The sequence below is a fragment of the Antechinus flavipes genome, chromosome 2, assembly GCF_016432865.1.
Source record: "Antechinus flavipes isolate AdamAnt ecotype Samford, QLD, Australia chromosome 2, AdamAnt_v2, whole genome shotgun sequence".
Lineage (NCBI taxonomy): Eukaryota > Metazoa > Chordata > Mammalia > Dasyuromorphia > Dasyuridae > Antechinus > Antechinus flavipes.
In genome coordinates, this window is record NC_067399.1 from 486,132,023 (window position 1) to 486,153,503 (window position 21,481).

The following is a 21,481-nucleotide window of genomic DNA, read 5'->3' on the forward strand; positions in this document are numbered from 1 at the left end:
TATTCTCATCATTTGGATGATTAGGTGATTGCTGAATCTAGAAACCATTTACTGTAATACACTTAGGTTCTTGTGAATGAACCCAGAGTGAAATTTTCAAGTGCTTCCTCTCCCCCTTCATTAAAGCTTGAGGCTGAGTGTAAATGAGAATTCACAAAGCTTTTATCAGCTAATGTCACCCTCCCCCCCATCTGCGTATGTTTAAAATTTCTACCACATTATTCATAGGCTTGAATCCCAGGAGTTAACGTGATTTTTAAAACTACTATAACCCAATGACATTCCTTGAACAAGGCAACCCTTCTCCAGACTCTGGGCATTTTGGCTTGCTGTCCCCCATGCCTGGAATCCTCTCCTTGGGATCCTCTGCCTCCTTGCTTCCCTGATTTCTCCCAGACCCTGGCTAAGCACCCTGCTAAGTGCTGGGGATAGAAAGGCAAAACCAGTCCTGCTCTCAAGGGTTCGTGGTCTAATGGGATACCATGGTAACAAGTAGCATGCCATACACAAAAAGTATATAGGATAAATTAGGAGTTGTTCGTCCTTCATTTTCCAATAGGATCAGTGACATGGATGGAGTCTTGATGTGTACATGAATTGATTTTAAGTGAGATAGAGTCAGCCCCACTCTCTCTTCCTGGGTCACCAAAGTCCAGTGCAGTTTCAGGAAGAATAAGGGATAAAGGGGTAGATCAGGGAAGAATTTTGCAGGAGGTAGAGTTTTAGCTCAGACTTAAAGGATGCCAAGGAAGCCAGGGGGCAGTGATGAAGACACAGGACATCCTAAGCATGTGGTCTGCCAATGCCCAGAGTCGAGTGGAGTGTCTCATGCTGGCAACAGCAAAGAGTTCAGTGTCATGGTACTTCAGGGTACATGCAAGGGGGTAAGATGAAAAAGCAATTCAGGTCAACAAGCATTTATTAAGTGCTTACTATAACCAGGTAAGCATTGTGCTAAGCCCTGGGAATACAAATACTAGCAGACAGAAAAGCAGTTCTTCCAGAAGCTTACATTTGAATGAATGAAAACTCATTAAAGGGAAGCTGAAAAGGTGGAGGTGGAGTGGAAAGAGCTTCCATCCAGGAGCCAGGAAGATCTGAATTCAAATTTAGCTTCAGACACTTAATAGCTGTGCAACTGTGGGTACTTTAATCTTTGTTTCAGTTTCCTCATCTGTAAAATAGGGACAATAGTAGCACCTACCTCCCAGTATTGTTGTGAGGATCAAAGGATTTAGCACAGTGTCTAGAACACTGTAAGCATTATGTAAGAAGTTAGCTCTTGTGATGGCTGTTGTTATTATTGTAACTTGGCATAGGGCATTATAGAGAAAGTCCAAGAGAGTCCTGAGTGAATGTTGGAGAAGAATGAATAAAGGGCTGGTCTGGCCAGTTAATCAGAGAGAGCAAGCCCTGGGGAAGAAGATACTTCCAATGTATGAAATCCAGGGTAAAGTGACCTTCCAGGCTGAGGAGTTTCTGGGGCATTGTAAAGAAAGTCTGGGTGATTTAAGTCTGGAGAAGAATGAACATAGGAAGAAGCCAGTTTACAAAGACCTCTAAAAATCAAACAGAGGGTTTTATATGTATCCTGGAGGTAAAAGGGAGCCATGTGAGGTTGGAAGGGAGGAGAGGGGAGTTGGCCAATGAAGAGACATAAGGACACAGAGTCAGGAGGGATTGATGGTCAGAGGCTGCCTGGGATCTAACTCTTCCCTCCCGTCAGCTTGGTGCTTCTCAAGTCTTGCTTCATGAATCCAGTCCAACCAAAGAGAGACTTTCTGCTGACTAATTAATCTTCAGAATGACTCTACTCTCTCCTACTTCTTTCTTGATAGGGAATTTTGAAAGCTATCAGCCTGATAGTTCCTTGAATGGGCCTGATTGACTCTATTTCTCCATTTTTCTACCTGTGTTACTTTACCTCTCTTAACATCTTTTATTTTTCCTTATTTATAAAAGGGGATGATTGGACTAAAAATCAAGCATTCTTAAACTGGAATCCATGAAGAGATATTTGTTTGTTTGTTTTAAATTGGGATAACTATCTTCTAATAGATTTGGTTTCCTTTGTAAATGTTTTATATTTTATTTTATACATTTAAAAACATTGTTCTGAGAAGCAGTCCTAGGTTTCACCAGATTGCCAAAGGGGTTCAAAACATAAAAAAAAAGAAAAGGTTGAGAGCCCTTGGGCTAGATGACCTCCAAGATTTTTTCAAGCTCCAAGTTCTCTGAACACTTATGAATATGCTGAGAATGATGAGGCTGTTATGTTTCTCAAGGTCTATGGCTCTCTCTGATCCTCTTAGCTGACTAGAGAACCCAGCAGTGTTCTGGAGTTTGCTTCTCCATTAGCAGCAGGAATTGTTGAGGCTGGAGTGGGGAGAGAAGATGAGGGAGCCCCCTCTATCAGCAAGCCATTTATTATCAGGCAAGTGCAGGGCAGGGATTCTCTGGCCTGGATTTGAGCAGCAGGGAAACTGGCTGGTTTCACTCTGACTCCTCCTGGCTCTGTTTGGAGACAGAACCGTGCTCACCATCCACTGACGGTGCTCCCTTTTCAGCTCTCAAAGGCATTTAGTCCAGCCCAAGCGCTCCCTATGGAACTCTCTGGGATGGTCCTCAGGGTCTGGATCCTGGCTCCCTCATTCTGTCTTTGTCAGCTCAGCCTCCCTCCCCTGCGTGCCGGGGAGGGGCCTGGGAGCACTGTTTTTGGACACAAATATACACAAGTTATTAGAACGTGAGATCAAAGGAGGTGTCCCACTGTCTCCCTTTCAATGCTCACATTGTGTGTGTGCTGAAGCCTGCTAGAGAGTTAGAACTGGAGGAAAGAGGAAGAGGGAGGAGGGGGAACCCTTTGTACAAAGATCCTTGTCACCGAGAGAAGTCCATAAAAGATGATGTGAGGAGAGACACCAGGTGGAGGATGGAAGCCACCTTATTGTGAAGAAATGCAAATAAAAAAATTCTCCGCTGTAGTGAAACTTTCCCAACTTGTCATTTCTGAGAGCAAGAAGGCAGCAGCAGTGATGGCTGCAGCCTGAAAGAGCTTTTTTCTTCCTCCTGCTTCCTTGCACAGGTAGTGTGTGATGTTAGTGAAAGTTGGTGTGTTGGAGGGTGGGTGAGTCAATCTCTTTTCAGAGATAGGTTCAGAGGGGAAAAATAGATTTTTTTTTTTCCTCCTTCAGAGCAGCTGCAACCTCCTGGTCCAGGTCGGGTTTGTTCTTTCCTTGCAGCAGGTGGGCTCTCCCCACAGGAGGCAGGCCCACAGGAAAAAGGAAGCCCGGACTTCACTATTGCTTTACATTTTCCAGGAAAAGGCTGCCAAGGCAGATTCTTCCACTGCCTTCTCCCACCACCTGCCCTGTGGCCTTCTGGGAGAGTCCCGCTTTGCCAGCAAAGATTGGCAGTTACTGAGATGGTCAGGCTGTTGACAGGTACCAATCAGGTGGCTGGTCTCAGGAGATGGAGGTGCTCTCCCAGGGCTCTGTGAAAGTTTCTTTCTTTCTCTGTCTCTGCCTCTTTCCTGGTTCCGTTTTTCCCTCTCTGAGTTGGCTCAAAGCAAGCTATCTCACCTGCATAGAACACCTTCAGGATCAAAGAATTTTAAAGCTGGGAGGGGCCTTGGAGATCACCTCGGCCTGAAGTTTTGTATCATAGACCCCTCTGGCAAGAGGTGAAGACTAGGGACCCCTTCTCAGAAGAATGTTTTTAAAAGTAAAAAAAAATATACAAAATTATAAAAGAGACCACTTATTTTTGAGATCTTTTCTCCTTTTTATTTTTAATTATAACTTTTTTATTTTCAAAATGTATTCATGGATAATTTTTGACATTCACCCCTATAAAATCCTGTGTTCTAATTTTTTCCCTCTCTTCTCGCCCTCTTCCAGTCAGCAAATGATCTAATATATGTCAAACATGTGCAATTCCTCTATACATATTTCCATAAATATCTTGCTGCACAAGAAAAAAACCAGCTCCAAAAGGGAAAAAATGAGAAAGAAAACAAAATGAAGCAAACAATAACAAAAAGTGAAAATACTATGTTGTGGTCCACATTTAGTTCTCACTGTCTTCTCTCAGGGTGCAAGGGGCTTTCTTCATCACAAGACCATTAAAACTGGAGACCAATTATCTCTCTCTCTGTCTGTCTGTCTGTCTGTCTCTCTCTCTCTCTTTTTCACTCTCTCTCTCTTTAAAGTGCATGGACCCCAGATCAAAAAACCCTGATAAACTAATCCCTGTGTTTTGAAGGTGAGGAAAGAAAGATCCAGATAGGAGAACTAGCTGTATTTATATAACTAGTATAAATAGCAAAGCTAGATTCAAACTCAGGACTGCTGGCTACAGCTACAATGCCCTTGTCATGCTTTTCTCATCCTTTTTTGTCTTCCTAATCTGTTTTGCATCCTATTTAGTGCTATTTTGAGACTAGATGGTAAGTAAAAGCAAAGATAATCTGATGGAGTAAGAAATCAATAAAAACCATATTCATTAAGGTCCTAATAGGTGTCCATTCCTGAACAAGGTGCTATGGGGATACAGAAGAAGTTACTGTCTCTGCCTTAGAGTACTCCCAGGCTAGCTATGGAGTCCAGATTCAGATAATGAACGAGTGGGAAAGAGCCCAAGAAAACACAAAATTCAATGCTAAACTTTGTAGTCCAGACTACAACAAGTAGAGCAAGCTAATCAATGAGAGAAGAGTCAGGGAAGGCGCGCTGTCTTCAGTCCTGGTGAAGGGATATGATTTAGAAAAGCAAAGAGGCGTGGGAAGGGGACGTGCTAGGTTAATAGGAACAATTGTGAATTAGAAAGAGTAGGGTGAATGGAGGGGCCAAAGAGAAGCTCAGGCTGATTCGAATTTAGGATGTTTGTGTAGAGAGTGAGAATAGAAAGAAGATGGATTCCTAAATTTAGGGAGATCTTCAGATTGGAGACAATGTCAAAGCCAACTGTCTCAAAAGCAAGGGAAAAGGACAACTAGGAAAAATGAAGAAATTTTCCTCTGTTCTAAAATTTCTTTTTCTTCTTGCCTTCCTGAATGTGTTCTGTGTTTCCTTCTTTCCCTCCCTCTTTCCTTCCTTCCTTCCTTCCTTCCTTCCTTCCTTCCTTCCTTCCTTCCTTCCTTCCTTCCTTCCTTCCTTCCTTCCTTCTTTGTCCTTTTTCTTTCTTGCAAGTATCCACCTCTATCCACTTCCTAATCATCTTAATCTTGTTTTCTTTTCTCTGAGCTCTTCCTTAGGCTACCTCTTAAGAGATTTCTCTGCTTTTTCTCTTTTATTTTGTACTCTATCGTGGTTTTTTTTTTCCCCCAATAAGGATGAATATACATATATTAATATAATTCCACTAGTATGGATTCTAATATACTTTCATGTTTGTGACTTCTCCAAGCTCTCCTACCCCTCACCCCTCTTGGCTTGCTAGCTCTTTGTGAATGGGACTCATTATTATCATTCATGGATGATGATATCATAAATGAATTGGTGATCTCATTGATGCAATCACTCTTCCTGGAGAGGATGCCGTCCATCCATGCCTTCTTATTCTGTGTCCTTGCTACCCATATCCTTCTGTAAACTCTTCAGAAGAAACTTTCTTTTCCTATTTCATGTGCACCAATTCCAGGAATCAGTGACAAAGAATACTACTCATCTCCTGACAGAGAAATGATGCATGGACTCAGAGTTCAGATTGAAACATTTTTTTTTGGATGTAACCAAAAATGGAGATTTATTTTGTTTAGTTATGCATATTTGTTATGAGGACTGTCTTTTTTCTTTTCTTTTTAGTTGAGTATTCTTTTTAGTAGGAAGGAGAGTATTTAAATTTGTTTTAGTTGAAAAAATTAATTTAGAAAATGTTAGTTTCACATATGCTAGTATAACACTTGGCTTGTCCCTCACTCTCAAAATATTACTGAACTAAGTCCTTGTATGTCTATGAGTCATGGAATACTACAATATCCAAAGAATTTGAGGTTGAGCATCACCCCAAAGAAATGCATGATGGGATAGACAAGTAAGCTGCAACATGTTTAAGTGAGGAATTCTGTGCAGGAGAAATAATATAAAGAATGTCATTGGAGAGATGTATAACTGGAAAAAAATGACCTGGTAATGTGGCAAAGCAAGGAACCACCTAAGCACAGCCTATAAACCATGTAATTGATTGGTACCCAAGCAATGTCAAAAAGAATGCCCTCAGTAGGTTGGAGTATATTCCCACCCCCAATATATGTAAGGAAGATATGGACAAGAGGTATATGGGATGAGCAGGCAGCAGTGGACTGCCACCTGTATTTTAGGAGGGAGTATTGACATTAATGAGAGCACACATGCATGAAGTATTATCAACAACCATTTATAAAATGCCTTTAGTATAAGAGATTGTGTTAATAATAAATACTCATATTTATGTAGTATTTTATGGTCACAAAATGCATTGTAGATATCATTTCCTTTGAGCTACAAAACTATTGTATAAGATAGGTGGGTAGGGTAAGAATCTTACAGATGGGAAACTGAGGACCAAGATATAAGCAACTTCCTCCAGGTTGCACAGTGAGAAAATGACCCAGCAGAATGAGTCAAGGTCTTCTGACTCTATACCATGAGGCTCTCAGAACTGTGCCAGGATAGGGATCCAATGTCTCCTACTTTAATATTCTGTATACAGAATTCATGTTAATTCATATTAGTAACAGTTTCTTAAAGAAAAAAATACATATAGTATCTGTCCTATGGAGTGCAACTTTAAAAAATCATTATACCAGTTGCTTATAGCCTGAAATCTTTTAGGTTTAGCCTGATTTCTTCCAGTCCTATACAATGTCATGAGCTGGCTTTTGAAAGTTTGATTTTTTTATTTCTTTCTGTTCTCTCATTAGACAGACAACATACAGTTGATAACAGTTCTGGATTTGGACCCAGAAAGGCCTGAATTCAAATTCAACCTCAGAAACTTTACTAGTAATGTAACCCTGGCTAAGACATTTAACCTGTGACTAAGTTTTCTCTTCTGTAACATAGGCATAATTATAGCACTGATTGAAATAGTGATTTGTCGATCCCTTTGAAAACCTTGACTATACAAATGCTAATTGTTATTACTTGTTGTCATTTTATTGTTTACTCATTTTAGTCATGTCTGACTCTTTATGATCTCATTTTTTTGTTTGTTTGCTTGTTTTTAGCAGAAATACAAGAATGGCTTGTCATTTCCCTCTCCAACTCATTTCATTTTGCAGATGAGGAAACTGAGGCAAATGGGTAAGTGACTTTCCCAGGCTTATGTGGCTAGTATTTAAGGTCAGAGTTTAACTCAGGAAGATGAATTTATTGCTAAGCCTCGCACTCTATTCACCGTTCCACCTAGCCGCCCACTTTTATTATTGTTGTTATTATTAGATATTTTGTAGGAATTTAACAGGCTAGCAAGTTTATTGAAGATTGATACATAAAGAATACTTTGAAAGGGCTTTACCTTTTCTCAATCTTCTGTTTCTATGTTTTTTGGGAAAAGAGGAGGTATCATGAATTTTTTTTGTATCCCTGTTTTAACCCAATGCCTGTGACTGAAAGGTCAGCTTATCTATGTCTTCCCAAAGGTGCACGGGCACTCTCTTATACTACCATTAGAAGAAGACACCATTGTAACATTGTTTTACCTTGAAAAATTCAAGGCAGCACTGATTTCTAAGGGGGTGGAATAAGGGGTTGCCTTTGTGCCAGTGGGCATGTTTTAATAAAGGACAGTGAATAGTTTTGAGGTCTCTTTAAACAATTTTACCAGGCAATCTGGGAGACTTTGGGACTGGGCAGGGATCTCTGTATAAAGACTAGTCTGTCCTTTTTTTTTTTTTTTTTTTTTTTTTTGGTCATTGTTGCAACCTCTCCTCCCTTCTTCTCCCTGCTTGTTCTCCCCCTATCCCCCCCCCCCCTCCCCCAGTACTTTGATCAGTATCTGGAAATTTTTAAATTTAAAAAAAATTTGTAATTTTAAAAAATAAATTAACCTTTGACAAAGTGATCATCACTTCCTTAAAGATGTTTACATGATTTTCTCTGAAGCTTGTGCACAAAAATGTGGGTTTTTTTTTTTTGTTCAAACATTAAAAGATTTCAGCAATTAAAAAAAAAAATCATAGGAACTTACCTTACCTTAGAATTGAAAAAATCAAATAGATGGGTCTGAAATCTTGGGAAATAAAATTATAGAATTGTTGAGATAAATGAAGAGGCAAAAAGAATGTAATGCTGAAATAGGAAAAGGGTTGGGTGAACATCCAGAATTCTAAGAGAAATAGTGAGATGTGATTTTTTTAAATGTATGATCTTAATAAATACATAATACGCCCCTATCATGTTCAAGGCATGGTGTTAGGCTTTTTGTAGACTGTAAAATGTTATGTAAACATGAGCTTTCATTATTAGAGAGGAGGAGATTCCAAGTCTTTCCTCAGCCTTCCCCAGCCCATTCTGGCCTCTCCTTCCTTTGAACTCATGAGACCATAAAATCTCAGAACTGAAAGGAAACCCAGGGGTCCCCTTACACAGCCTGACAAGGACTCCTTCAGGCTCTACCTGAAGACTTTCAGCAGCACACTTCCTGAAGCAACCTAGTCCACTTTTGGACAGCTCTTGTCTGATTGTTAGGAGCCTTTCCCTTATGTTGAACTGAAATCTGCCTCTCCAACAGGCCTAGTTCTGTCATTTGGAGTCAGGATGGACAAAGTTAATCTCTTTGCCCCATGACAGTTCCCAGAATACTTGGTCCCAAGTCTTCTCTTCTCCAGGCTAAGAGGTCTTTCATAGCAGAGTGCTTCCAGTTTCCTCACTATCCCGGCCATTCTATTCTTTGGTTCCACAAAATGTTTAATTTTATTTTTCTTTGATTATTTTACATGTGGTTAATCCTGTTTCTCCACCTAGACTATGGATGTCTCAAGAACAGGGAATGTATATTCTCCTGTATTCTAATCAGTACTTAATCTACTCTTGGTCTTACAGAGCAGTCATGCAGTGATAAATTGGTGAGAAAGAGACCCACAGAGAGACAGGTAGAGGGAAGGAGAGACAGGCAGACAAAGTGTGGAAATGCTGAGGCGACGGGAGAGAAGTGCATGGGAAGCCCGGAAAGCTTCATGGAGGAGGGTCGTCGCGGGCCACATTGGATAAGCTCGTTTAAAACAAAGCTTTCAAAAATAAAAGTGGGGCTGAGGAAGCTCTGTTGGCCTATGTGTGTCTATTACAAAGGGAATTTGATGGCTAAAACAGCCTTTTCTTTGCTGAAGCAGGCTTAGGTGAGAAGGCTGTGGTCTGCGTGGGAGGGACTCTTGGAGGGGAATGCTGGGAGCAGAGCCTTGGTTGAACAGCAAGCTGTCATTTCCACCCCCAATGGATGCCAGTCCTCAGCCATGTGTTCTGTAGTAGTTATTTGTTAATGTTGTTAAATCCATTCTTCTACTCTAAGAAAGCTGCTTTCTGGGCTAAACTATGTTTAAGGTTCCTTCCAACTCAAAAACATCCTTCAGTCTCTAGTTAGCATGCTGTGGGGGAAAAGCTCTGTATTTAGTGTCTGAAGTACTATGGGAGAATTGTCATCTGAAGTGGGCTCTCAGGGCCATTGAGTTCTACCCAGACCTCGAATGAATCCTTGTTAGAATATATCTGACAAATAGTCAACCTTCCTTTGTTGTTAACAGAGGGTTTTTTAAAAATTTATTTTGTTTTAATGTATTCTGTTTAACCAGTTTCAATAGGGTGGGCCAGAGAACAGCCCATTATACTGCTAGACATTTCTAATTATTATAAGGTTTTTTTCTTGATGTCAAATCCAAATTTCCTTCTTTGAAACTTTCCCTTTGCTCTTGCTTCTGGGGTTAAACCCCAGACCAAATCAGACAAACTTCATTTATATGACAGCCCTTCAAATTCTTGAACACAGCTAACATGTCCCCTTAGTCTTTTCTCCTCCAGGTTAAACATCTCCAGTTCCTTCAATTGGTCTCATATAGAATGAGTAGGATTTTCTTTGTCACTTTGGTTATCTTTCTTTCAATTCTCTTCAGCTTTTCAATATCCTTCTTAAATTGTGGCACCCAGAATCAAAAGATAGTTCTACACAATTGGTTTGATCAGAGCAGAATACAGTGGGATTATCAGCAGTTTGTTCCTGGAAATTTTGACTCTCTTAATGCAACAGAAGACCAAATGATGAAATTCCTGAAATTATGAGAATTAAGATCATGAGGATGAGAATGAGATTATGAATTCCCATGCATGGTGCATGGGAAAAGGGACTGGCTTTAGAGTCAGAGCATTTGGCTTTCAAATCCTGAATTTAATAACACTTGAGAGCTGTGTGACTTTGGGTACATCATTTAACTTAATCTGGGCTTCCATTTCCTTATTTGTAAAGTAAGAGAGTTGAAGGAGAAGGCCTCTGGGCTCCTTTCCAGATCTATAATGTTATACCAATTGTGTTACCTTGGACATGTCAACACCCCTCTACTTCTTTGTACAAGGGTTGTTATTATGGAGGTTCTCTGTAAAACTTTATGCTTACACAAGAATGAGCAACTAGCTTAAAGAAAGCCCCTACCCAATTAGGAGGGGAATACTGGGCTCGGCAGACAGTGTGAAGGTGGAGTTGCAGCAGGTAGGGATGGAAGCCACCTGAAATAATAATGTTGAAGGGGGCCTAAGTTTACCTGTCAAATTTCACCAATAACCAATCTTAAGCCCTAGGAAGCTTCTCTGATAAATCTTTCTTTTTTTCTTTCTTTCTTTCTTCTCTCTTTCCCCTCCCTGAAACAAGAGGAAATCTTCAAAGGGAAAAATATGTCATTTTAAATACACAACACACACACAAAATGGGCCAGATAAATTATTTAAAAACATAAAAGAAGAAATTCATGGGGAGAGAGGCGGGTTTGCTGGTGAGCTGGGCAGCCACTGAAGCTGGTGCTGGGCTGATGGACTTATTGGAGAGAGACTTGACTTTCTACTTTGGGAACAGCTGACACTTTATTAAGAGTCGATATTGCTTGGCTAATTACCTCCATGGTGGGTGGTTGCCATGTTTTCAAAAGTGGTTCAGTCCCCACTAACAGGAATGAGCAGAAAAGCTCTTCATGGCCAATAGTGTTCAAACCCAATTAAAAAAAATATTTAGAGACAATCCTCCTGTCTCTGCTGGGGTTTTTTGGTTTTTGTTGTTTTTATTTTTTATTTTTTTCAGAACTAGACTAGTAAGTATTAAGCTTTACTTCTCTCTTTTATCTCTATTTGAACTAAAACAAAATTCCCAAGGGAAAAAGGGATTTTCATAAAAGAAGGCAGTAATGACCAGTCCACGGGAGTAAACAACTTTCTAAGGACTATGAGAATCCTTGGAATTTCCAGTTCTATTTTGAGGTACCTCACTTATGAAAGAAAAATAGCTTACTCCCAGGATAAAAACAAAGCTACTAATAAGGGGAAAAGAAAAAAAATCCCTCTAAGTGCATTTTATTTTTGTTTGAAGCAACTGTTGTATGGGGGTGAGGGAGAGAACTCTTTCATCAGCCTCCCTGATTCAGATATGGTACCTTGAACCTAAGGCAACTTGGGACCCTTCCCAGAGAGGCTGAGGATTCACAGGGCAAGAAGAGAATGGCCTTGGGCCAACAGTAATGGCCAACATCTCTTCTTAGGATAAGGTAGGGAGTTTGAGAAACAGTCTCCTTTCTATTCCCACCCCTAACTTGAGCCTTGGAACCTAGAGGGGCAGCATTGGGGAAATGACAACCAGACACAGTGGGTCAATGAGGGTGAGGGACTCACGGAAGAAGGACAAAGATTTACTGTATAACCTGGGCAGGGGCTGATCTTTGTTGTTCATTCGTCTTCAGTCTCATGATGACCCCATTTGGAGTTTTCTTGGCAGAGATGCTGGAGTGGTTTGCCATTTTCTTCTTCAACTCATTTGACAGATAAGGAAACTGAGGCAAAGAGAATTAAGTGACTTGCCCAGGATCTCACAGATAGTGTCTGAGGCTACATTTGAACTTCATGCCCAGTGCTCTATCCCCTGCACCACCAGCTGACTGATCTTTCCTGGATATAATTTTGACAACAAAACCTTTCCAAATAGAGAGGGAGTGTAGTATGGCAGATGATGATTCTTAGTATCACAGATTGGATTTAGAGCAGGAAGAGATCAGCCATATTATACAGTTTAACCACCCCAGTTTACAGATGAGAAAGCAGTCTTGAAGGGGCTGTGACTTATCGAAAGAAGGAAAAGGGCCAAGTCATTGGACCCAAAGATGGGCCTTTTTCCAATGACATCATTGCTTTTTCCAAAAGATGCTCACAGGAATAGAACAATGCTTAATCTAAAGGAATAAATAAAAAGTGGTGGGATTTCAGGTCCTGCTTGCATATGAGTTGGCCCTGGTTGTATATTTTGGGAGAAGGAATTTTCCTTTTTCAAAGTTTAAAACGAACAAACAGGAACAAAGGAGAAGTTGTGGGCAGTGCACTACATTTGAAATCAGATGGCAGGGGTTCAAATCCTAATGCTTAATGCCCTTAAGCATGTTACTTTACTTTTTCTGGATCTCAGTTTTCTCTTCTCTAAAATAAGGGTGTTAAAATAGAGGCTTCTAAAAGCTCACTTTGCTCCAGGTTCTATGATTCTGTGATACAGATTTTAAAATGACTCAGGAATAGGGATATGGACTAGATGGCCCATGATTTAGTAGGGAAAATGGTAGCAGTGTCAAAGCCTGAAGGTGACTGCATCTTGGCCAAATGGTAAAGCACAAATTTTCCTTTTTTCTTGAGTGCACTTTCCCTATCACCCCCTTTCTGATGGCTATTGCCTTTATGTCAATGACTTGGTTGTTGAGGGCATCTTATTGCACCTCTTTTCCCTGAACACTATTCCAAGTATGATACCTTTCCTTTCTCCTAACTCCATATCAAAATTTATTTGTCCCCGGGGGCAGCTAGGTGGCAGAATGGTTAGAACACTGACCCTGGAGTCAGGAGGACCTGAAGTAAAATTTGACCTCACATACTTACTAGCTATGTAATTCTGGGCAAGTCATTTAACCCTTATTGCCTCCAAAAATGTATTTGTCCTCTCTTTCATTTCCATAGGGCTTTGCCAGATACAATATTGAGAAAAATCAGAGTGTTCCACATGAAAAAAACATTGGGCTGTCTTAAGAAGCCTCGGTTTTAGCTAGGCCAGTTTCTGTCACTAATTCTCTGTGTTACCTTAGAGAAATCACTTTTGGATCTGCTTTTCTTTTCATTAAAAAAAATCTGAATTTATACACCAAATAAAATGGTGTTTTTCCATATATAAAGCAGAGCAGAAAGAACACAAAACTGAAAGTATCTATTATGTTCACCTTCCCATTCTTTTAAAATATAAAATAAATTCAACATGTGACTTTTGGAGCTGTCCTGTTTGCCTGAAATTTGTATTGGCCTCCCTTTTGTTCTCTTCTGTGCATTTAAAATATAATGTAGTTCTTTTTCTCCCTTCTGTCAAATGAAAGATTTGGGCTGGATGGTCTCTATTAGATGTGGAAAAAAACAAACAAGTGTGGTGTTCTCTTTTTAAAATATAATGATTCTCTGGGAGCAGGTTTCTTGGGGGGGGGGGTTTCTGGAGGCAACCTTAATTTCGGTTCAGAATAATAATTACCTCAAATGCAGCCAGCTGATAAAATCCAAACATTTATTTTCTCCTTCCAAGTCTTATCTCTTTCCTTGGGCCCGGTTAGCTTTCTTAGAGGCCTATCTCCCTCCTTGGTTCCAAGAGCTCTTGCAGCTTGTTTTTTTTTAGCTCTTCCAGCTTCTGCCTCTAGCTCAACTCTGACTCAATCTCCAACTGACACTCCCCTCTCAATCTTTTCAACTGAACTCTCTTGACTAAGCTCAGTTGTTTTTATGCTCTTTTAGAGGTATAAACTCAAGGTTGACTCCTTCTCTGAGAGTGGGATTATGGGAGGTGTGAATTTTGGATATCTCACCCTGAAATCTCCCAAATGTATGAACTAATATGTGAGCTAATGTGTGAACTCTCAAAGGTGTTAACTTAAGCATTGTCTATCAATTCCATTGAGTTATCATCTTGTTTCAAGTTCTGGCTCATAACAAACAAGAAACATTTTTCTGATTTTACTGTGTGCAGAGCACGGTGTTAAAACCCGGGTGTGTGTGTGTGTAGGAGACATATAGTTTTAATAAGAAAAGAATATGTGCCTCAAGTAATTATAGTCTAATAGGAAGATGACGTAAACACTGTTTTAGTTATATCTGACGCTTTATGATCCTATCTGGGGTTTTCTTAACAATTTAGTTTGGCATTTCCTTCTCCAGCTCATTTTACAGATGAGGAAACTGAGACTAACAGGGTTAAGTGACTTGCCCAGGGTCACATAGGTTGGACTTGAACTCAGGAAGATGAGTCTTGCTTGTTCCAAGCCCAGTATTCTATCCACTGTGCCATTTAAATGCCCATCACATTCAGAAGTCAGTCTACTTTATAGAGAGGCAAATAATCTCTGAGGGAGAAAGTCATTACCAAAATAGGGAGATCAAAGAAGGCTTCCCAAGGGATATATGCAACCTCCTTAAGAATAAAGGGGGAAGAGGAAGAGAGGGGGAAGAAGGGAAAACATACAAGATAGAGAGAAGTGCTGGAAGGGGGTGGTGTGGGCAGGATTGGAGTTCTGCATATGTTCCAGGAAAAGAAAGTGTTTGAGTTTGAGTTTGAGTTTAAGGAGAGTAATATGCAATAAGACTGGAAAGGTAGAATGGCAGATTGTGGACTGCTTGGAATGCCAGGCAAAAGAGTATGAACTTGACTGAAAAATAAGAGTCTCTTGAGCAGAGGAGTGACCCGACTGTATCCATGCTTAAGAAAGATGATTTTGGAAGTTATATGAAGCCTGAGAAAGATCTCTAATTCTATTCTCTGTGCTGAAGCAAGAATAGGTGATTTGCCAAGGTACCTTCTCTAAGGTAACATTTTTGCATTTTAATGGTGGCTTTTAATGGTAGCCTCTTGGAGACTTTAGTTCCCTTAACAAGTGCTTGTTAAGCACATTCCTTCTATCTCCCTTTCCCCTTTTCCAGAAATTATGATGTATATAATGAGGGGACATTTGAGTTCCTAAACACTCAGACTAATTTATTTTCCTCACTTTGGAGCAGGTCTACTGAAATATCTGAAATGGCCATCATCATTACTTTGCTACATTTGTGGCACAACTGGGACATATTCCCAGTCGGCCTGTTTATAAGTTTAACACCAAATTATCATTGTATCTCTTAACCCTTAGCACAGTACCTTTCTATCACACATCACTCTTTGCCACACACTTAGTGCACACAGTAGAGGGCTAACTTTATTCAGAAGATTTCTTCTACAAGGATAGCACCAAAATCAATAGCGACAGATATAGTCATAAATAGAATTAACAAATTAATAATTTGGTATTACTATCAATTCTTTTCTCTCTGGTGTATCCCCTACCTGCATTGCATATAGTGGTAGATGCTTAATAAATATCTGTCAAATAAATGAATGAATGAAACGAGGTGATTCAGGGTAGGGTGAAGGATGATTGCCTCTTACAATGATCTCCAGCATGTAATCAAGGAAACCTTGATTGATGGATGAAGAAGACAGATGGTGACTAATGTAACCATTACATGTCATCACTTGATATACTGCCTTACTAGCTGTGAGGTTTTTTCTACAGACACAATTATATTTCCAGGAGGAAATGCATTTGGCTCCTTTTTCCTCGGCACATCTTTGTTCGTGCTGTTCCCTGCAATACTTCCTCTGCATGTTGACCCATCCTTTAAGACCCAGCTGAAATGTTATCATTTCCATGGTGTGTCCCCTGATCCCTATAATATTACATGGTTTCTTCCTACTCTAAATTTCCAATTTAATTCAGTTAAAAAGCCATTTTCTGAGCCTGTAATGTCCAAGGCACTCTTTTGGAGTGAGCTAAAGCAAATAGTTGCTACCTTTTAGGAACTTATATTCTTCTGAGGGTGAGAGAGCAAAAAAAGATATAATACATATAACAAATATAGTAAACTAAAATTAGATATAAAGTAATTTCAAGAGAAAAAGATCATTGATAACTGAGGAGATCAAGAAAAACCTCATGCAGGAAGTGACACCTGAGCTGCAATTTAAAGGAAGGTTGAGATCTTAAGAGGTGAAGATGATGAGGAAGAAACTTCCAAAACTGATAGTCTGAACAAAGACACATGAGAGGTGATCAAAACATCATATCCAGGAAGTAGCTGGTAAGTTAATTTGATTGAGACAAAGAATATCCAAAGGGAAATACTATGAAATATAATTGGAAAGGCAGCTGGGAAACCAGATTGTGGAGGACTTTAAAGATCAGGATTAGAGTTTTACATTTTATCCTAGAAGCAATGTGGAGCCTCTGAAGATTCTGAAGAGGGGAGTGAAATGGTCAGATTTGTGTTTTAGGCAAGCCCATTTGGATGGATCGAAGAAAAAGGAGTCTAGAAGCAAGTGGGTCATAACAGATGAAAGGCATGAAGTATACTAAAATTCAGCATTTAAAGTAAAGAGAAGGGGAATGATGGGAGGCATATTATGGAAATAGGCTCAACAACTTGGCAACTTGGTTGTATAGGGGGAATGAGTCTCAGGGCCGTCCAGAGGAAGAGGGATGTGTTAGAGGTGATATCAATATGTTGTTAACCTGGGTGACTAGAAGGATGGAAGTGTCTATAACAGAGAAAAAAATTTGGAGAAGAGATGAGCAATAGGAGAAAATGAGTTCTGTTTTGAACATATTGCATTTGAGACACTATTAGGACTTGATTCACATGGAGAAGTCCAACAGGCAGTAAAGTTCTAAGGCTGGAATTCATGACAAAGATTGGTTACATAAATTTGGGAAACATCTGCATAGAGATAATAATTGAATCCATGGGAGCTGATGAGATCACCATGGAAGAGAATGTGGAAAGAGAAGAGGGACTCAATGATGGAGAACTTGTGTGTGTGTGTGTGTGTGTGTGTACATCTTACTAGGAGGAATAATCTAGCAAAAGAAACAGGCAGAAGAAGAATCAGGATAGAGTGGTGTCCATGGAAGCCAAAGAAAGAGAGAGGTTCAAGGAAGAAAAAGTTAATAAACAATATCTAAAACTAGAGAAGGATTAAAAAGATAAGGATGGAACTTTGGCTTGAACCTCTAATTCTTTTTCATTGTAATGCATTTCTATAAGAATTTTGAGTTTATAAAGTGCTTTCCTCATAACAACTCTGTGAGGCAAATAATGAGAGTACTGTTATGATCATTTTACAGATGAGGAAATAGACTCAGAATGGGAACCCAAACTTGATCTCCTATTTTCCTGTCTTGGAGTTCAGTGCTCTTTCCAGAACACCATAGCTTCCCCCATCATATTCTAACTTACACTTATATTGTAATTGTTTTTTCTCTCTTACCAGTCTAAAAGTTCCCTTAGGAAAAAAAATTATATCTCATTTGTGATGAGATACCTAGATGTATCTCAAGGTACAAGAACATAGATGTTCAATAAATATATAATGAATTAATCCAAATAAGCTCATTACTGGAATAAAATTAAATTAACAGGAAACTAGAAGTATGAATTTAAGAATGTATTAAAAAGTACATACTGTAAGATGTATTTGGATGGAGTCCTTTCAATGGACCATCAATAAGACTTACTTTTCTTGGCCCCAGTTGGTAAGAATGGGACCAATGGGTAGAAGTTACAGACATGTTTTGGCTCAATATGAGAAAGCAATATCTAATAATTATGGCAGTCTAAAAATGGAATGGGCTTCCTTTTGAGGTAGTGAGCTCCCTGTTACCACAAGCAGAAGCTATATGCCCATTTCTTCAGTATTTTTGCTTCAGATAGGGCTGAATGACCTCTGAGGTTGCCTTCAACTCTCAGATTCTAGCCTGTCCAGTAGAACAGACATTTTTTTCCTTTAATAAAACAAATGCAATGGTTATTGCTGAAGCTGACTAACTCAGAAGAAATATCACAAAATTTCATTCAGACAAAATAAACAGTTGTGTGGCTCTGGAAACTGAGGAAGATCAAAGTAAAAACAGACATTGCCTTTGTGACTAGGATACTAACTGTACATTAGTGGACTTCTGATGGACAAGAGAATCTCTTTTAATAGCAGAGAGGAGGCAAGATTTCTAGACATCTGCCATATCACCCTGACTTCTAGCCAAAGCACGGACTATTGTATTATACTCAGCCTAAAGTTCTTATCCCGGCACGGAAGAGATTACATAGATTTTTTTTTTTTTTTTTTTTTTTTGCCTGAATTGAGATTTCATCAATGTTAGAGAACTCATAGTATGGAAATTTCTTCCACTAGTGCAGATAAGGGATAGAAATTAATATGCGAATACTGTCTTAGGAACAGTAATTTCGAGTAACAACGATGAAATGTCCTGTTTTAGCATGGAAGCAGTATTTTGCCGTGGAAAGAATAATGGATTAAGATTTAAATCTGGGGTCTGCTCTGATTTTTCTTACCAATTTATCTTGTCATCTTGGACAAGATACTCACCTCTCAGCCTTCATTTTCCCCACCTTTAAAATGGGGGAATAATTCTGTCCCTGTCTCTGTTGGAGGTGGAGAGGGATCAGGGGAAATAGTGTTTGTGAAAGTGCTTTGGAAACTTAAAGAAGTACCATACAAATGTACGATAATGGTTTATAAGATCAGCATGCGTATTTTCCTCCTTCCTCTTCTTCTTGGCCCAAGGGAAGGGACATGTCTGACCGGTGAGCCACGTCCGTCATCCCAACCAGTGAGATGTGTGTGTGTGTGTGTGTGTGTGTGTGTGTGTGTGTGTTTGGGGAGGACGGCAGTAAAGTCCCTGGATGGATGGATGGAGGAGGGGGCAAGTAGTGACTCCTCTTTATAGGACGGTACCCCAGCAGAAAGGCTAGGTGGGACCTGATTTAAATATTCCCGAGCAGGGGGTCTGTTGTGAAGCGTGAAGAGGGGTCAGCTGTCCGGACAGGGAAAGACTGGGACAGGGTGGAGGGCTGGTGATGAGGACAGCATCTCCCTCCCTCCCTCCCTCCCTCCTTCTCCCCCCTCCCCTACTGGCCGCAGCTCGGCTCCCTCCGCCCCGCGGGGAGTCCGGCCCCCGCCAGTCTCCGCCCCCCTCCCCATTCCGGGCTCCTCTTTGATGCACCGCCGCGGCCCAATGGGCGCGCGGAGGAGGCGTCGGACTGGGGGCTTAGCGCAAGGAGGCGTCAATCAGGCAGCCGCGGGGCTGGAGGGAGCTCGTCCTGGTACCGCCTCTATCTTTGGGAGAAAGAGGGAGAGAGAGGGAGAGGAGAAGAGAGGAGAGGAGAGGGCAGGAGAGGAGAGGACAGGAGAGGAGAAGCCGGGCGGGGAGACTGGGCCAAGGGCCGGGACACATGGATTAACCAGGCGCCCTCTCGGGCCGGTGTCCGCCCAGCCGCACCATGGGCAAACTTCACTCCAAACACGGTCAGTGTCTCCCGCAACCCCCGGCCCCCGGCCCCGGGTACTGGGCTCGGGCTCGGGCTGGGGCTCCCTCTCCTCCTCCTTCTCCTCCTCCTCCACCTCCTTTTCCTTCTCCTTCTCTTCTTCCTCCTCTTCCTCTTCTCCCTGCCCTGCCCTGCCCTGCCCTGCCCAGCCCTGCCCAGCCCAGCCCAGCCCGCCGAGCCGCGATCGCTAACTCTCTCCCTCTCCCTTTCTTTCCTGCTCCCGCCCGCCGCCTCGGATCTGCCCAGCTGCCGTGTGTAAGCGCAGGGAGAGCCCCGAAGGTAGGGATGATGGCTCCCCGCCCTGGGGCAAACTTTCTGACCCACCTCCTTTCTCTGGGTCTTTCCCCTCCCGCCCCCCTTCCCTGCTCTTCTCTCAGCCCACCCTCCTCCCCTCCTCCTGCTCCGCCACCACCGCCTCCGCCGCCTTCAGCTTTCAGCTCCCGGGGCCGCTCCGGCCTCAGCCCCTCTCCGCGCTGTCCTCCAACCTGTCCCAGCTCTCGTCCCGGACCCTGCAGTCTAGTTGTCTATTACTCTGCCTTTCTCTGACTTCGATTCCTTTCTTTTTTCTGCTTGTCAACTCTGGTCTTTCGCCCCATCTTTCCCCTTTCCTCCAGGTCATCCCTGTTCCTCCCTCTGCACTCCTCTTGCTGCTAAGCTACTCTCATCTCTCATCTTCTTGTCAGTTTTTTTTCCCCTGTATCCCTTTCTCTTTCTCCCTCTTCTCCTTGTTCTTACTCTCTTCTCTCCTGTTCTTTCTTCTGTCCTTTCTCCTTTTGCCCTCGTTTTCTTTTCTCGATTTCTTACTTCTCTTTTCTTCACATTCTCCTTGTTCTTCTCTTTCTCTTAGTCCCCTTTACCTTTTCCCTCTCCCCGACTCCTGCTCCCTGCCTCCCTGAATAACTTTAGGGGTCATGTTCTGCTTTGGGGGTTGGGAGAGGGTGGAGGGAGATGTTGGGGTTAGGGTCTCAAAAACGGACTGTGCTATGTCCTAGGTGACAGCTTCGCAGTGAACGCCTCCTGGGCTAGGAAGGGAATCGAGGACTGGATCGGGAAGCAACGCTACCCCAGCAGTGGCCCAGGATCCCGGCAGCCCCGGGTGGTGGGCGGCTTCTCCGGCAGCACCCGGGTACGGACCCCTTCCCCCCCCCCCCCTCGGTGTCCTAGAATCCTTGCTGCTCTGCTGAATCTTTTCTTTCTTTCTTCCGCTTCTTCCTTCTGTCTAATTAAGTAGTGTGATGCCCATTCCTAGCTCACCTCCTTTCTGTTTCGTTAGTCTTCAAAAGGGGATTCTGGTTTCATAAATGTGCCCAGGATCCATCTCTTCCTTTCCACTGCCCCCACCCCACCCAAGCATATATTCTCTCTCTCTCTCTCTCTCTCTCTCTCTCTCTCTCTCTCTCTCTCTCTCTCTCTCTCTCTCTTCCCTCCCTTTTCTCTGTCTCTCTGTCTCTCTCACCCTCTCCCTGCTTCTAACTGTGGGGAGTGATGCTGATTGTCATGGGAAATGGTAACTAGCTCCAACCCCTTCAGCTCCCCGGGACAGTTGAGTTGGCACTAAGTCTCCCTTCTTGAGATGGCATACAGAGGGGGCCCAGAAAAAGCAAGGAGGAAAACATATTTCTCAAATTTTAAGTTATCTGGGGACAAGAATGACTTCCTATTTCTCTTCTGGAGATACCTCAGAGACATCCTCCCCCTCCTTGCTGAAGAGAAGGAGTCTCAGTCTTGGTCATGGGCTAGACAGAAGAAACAGAGTAGAGCCAGGGGGTTATTCCTGAAGGAGTCCAGGTCAAGAGTCAGGGGGCCACATTAGACCCTGCTTTTGTGCTTGGTATGCATGGAGAGGGATGGGGGTGGTGGTTGTCTGTTTC

At 41.8% G+C, this 21,481-nt stretch overlaps 1 protein-coding gene across 2 annotated transcripts in view; it reads left to right on the plus strand.

The window, feature by feature from the left end:
• The first annotated feature begins 19,371 nt into the window (after nucleotides 1-19,371).
• NKD1 (NKD inhibitor of WNT signaling pathway 1) overlaps nucleotides 19,372-21,481 on the plus strand; it is a 111,311-nt gene continuing 109,201 nt past the window's right edge. The window contains exons 1-3 of one of the 2 annotated variants that reach the window (XM_051979819.1): nucleotides 19,372-19,590; nucleotides 19,857-19,889; nucleotides 20,603-20,736. In XM_051979819.1, coding sequence (XP_051835779.1) covers nucleotides 19,566-19,590; nucleotides 19,857-19,889; nucleotides 20,603-20,736 — 192 coding nt within the window. In that variant the 5' untranslated portion in view covers nucleotides 19,372-19,565. The remainder of the gene's footprint in view (nucleotides 19,591-19,856; nucleotides 19,890-20,602; nucleotides 20,737-21,481) is intronic. The other variant, XM_051979820.1, reaches the window with a different exon arrangement.